The 1423-nt window shown below is 40.1% G+C and overlaps 1 protein-coding gene across 1 annotated transcript; it reads left to right on the forward strand.

The window, feature by feature from the left end:
- The first annotated feature begins 218 nt into the window (after positions 1-218).
- LOC114518730 lies at positions 219-1219 on the forward strand. Its single transcript, XM_028538728.1, has 2 exons — positions 219-576; positions 797-1219. The coding sequence occupies exons 1-2, from the start codon at positions 298-300 to the stop codon at positions 1217-1219; spliced, it is 702 nt and encodes a 233-aa protein (XP_028394529.1). The 5' UTR covers positions 219-297.
- Positions 1220-1423: the final 204 nt, after the last annotated feature.

Raw genomic sequence — 1423 nt, forward strand, 5'->3', positions numbered from 1 at the left:
AATGCAAGTAGTTGTCATTCTACAACCCCTGTGTCAAACGTCCCACTTCATTCTACGCCAAGGAAACGAGCGTTGTACGAAGAACAGCATCGACAGTCGGCTGTTCCTGTTAGCGTTAAGGTGCAATGGCCAAGTGAAACACGAGAGAGAACTTTAAATAAAGACCTGGAAGGTCTGGGCAAAATGCTCGTTCGAGGAACTTACAAACAAATTGCAAGAGCGTCATGGCAGAACCCCAAACTCCGTAAATACCTACAAGTACTGGCACTCAAACAAGTTGACAAAGAATGTCATGCAATGTGCTCGCGAAAGCGACCTAGCTGTTTGCGATCCCCATCTAAAGATCAACTCCAGAGCTTCTCTTTTCAGAAGCTGAACAACGAAATGGAGAATAGAGCACTGTTTCTTAAAGCCATACTGCATGCTGCTTGTGTCAACAACAGAAATGCCAACAGACCAGATGAATGGATGCCAACAATCGGAATGGCTGCTGCAGTTCTGCTAAGAAATAGATCGTCTCGTTTGAATGCCATTCAACTCTTGTTGAGTATACTTCTGTATCATTCTAGTTGGACAGTAAGTATTAGTAAATACACATGCATTATTGTCATAGAGGTAAATGTTGGGAGGCAGTAAAATATTTTTTAGTTTTACATTTAATTTATTTATTTATTTTTTTTATTTACTTAGCAATATCAATATTCACCTCCAGTAGGTGTTGATAAACGTCGTGGGTATTTATTTACCTTGTATTTTATATTACTAGTATTTTATATTTTACTGTGTTAATTTGCAGTACACAATGGCCCGATTCAAAGTGTTGAGACTGGTGGTGTCCCATGTCCATCTGTACCATAAACTTGATGAATTTGGCAAGAATTATGATGCATCTGTCAAAGCAATATTGGCTAAAGACATGCACTGGCTTGCATCCAATGCCAATGTTGTAACAAATGAAGATAGCATCAGTGACAACATCTTGGATACAGCAAGTGATAGCAGTGATAGTAGTGATAGTGATTCTGAGACAGAGAGCCAGCATGGCGACACTGATGACCCAGAAAATCCACCAGATAAACCAGACCCAACTGTTCAACTTCATGTTACAAAACTGCAGCCAAGTCCACCATCTCCTGGGCAAAAGATAACGATTGACAACATTGATTACCGAAAAGAGGTGCATTACATGACCACCGGACAGAGGATGTCCATTATCTGACTGTCTCTTCTACAATCAACCGTGTTAATGGAAATCATCTTAGTAGCATGACCCCAGTGGATGGTTTGAGGGAAATGTACAATGGATTGTGTGTTCCAAGTCACTTAGAGCAGTCTTCTCAGAGAGAAAACTATATAAGTTTGATTGAGAGAGTGGTTGTCAACAATCTTCCATGCATGAGCTTTTTAAAAGATGTTGTTGTCC

This window comes from Dendronephthya gigantea, unplaced genomic scaffold (genome assembly GCF_004324835.1).
Source record: "Dendronephthya gigantea isolate DGI-Jeju-01 unplaced genomic scaffold, DenGig_1.0 000011F, whole genome shotgun sequence".
Lineage (NCBI taxonomy): Eukaryota > Metazoa > Cnidaria > Anthozoa > Malacalcyonacea > Nephtheidae > Dendronephthya > Dendronephthya gigantea.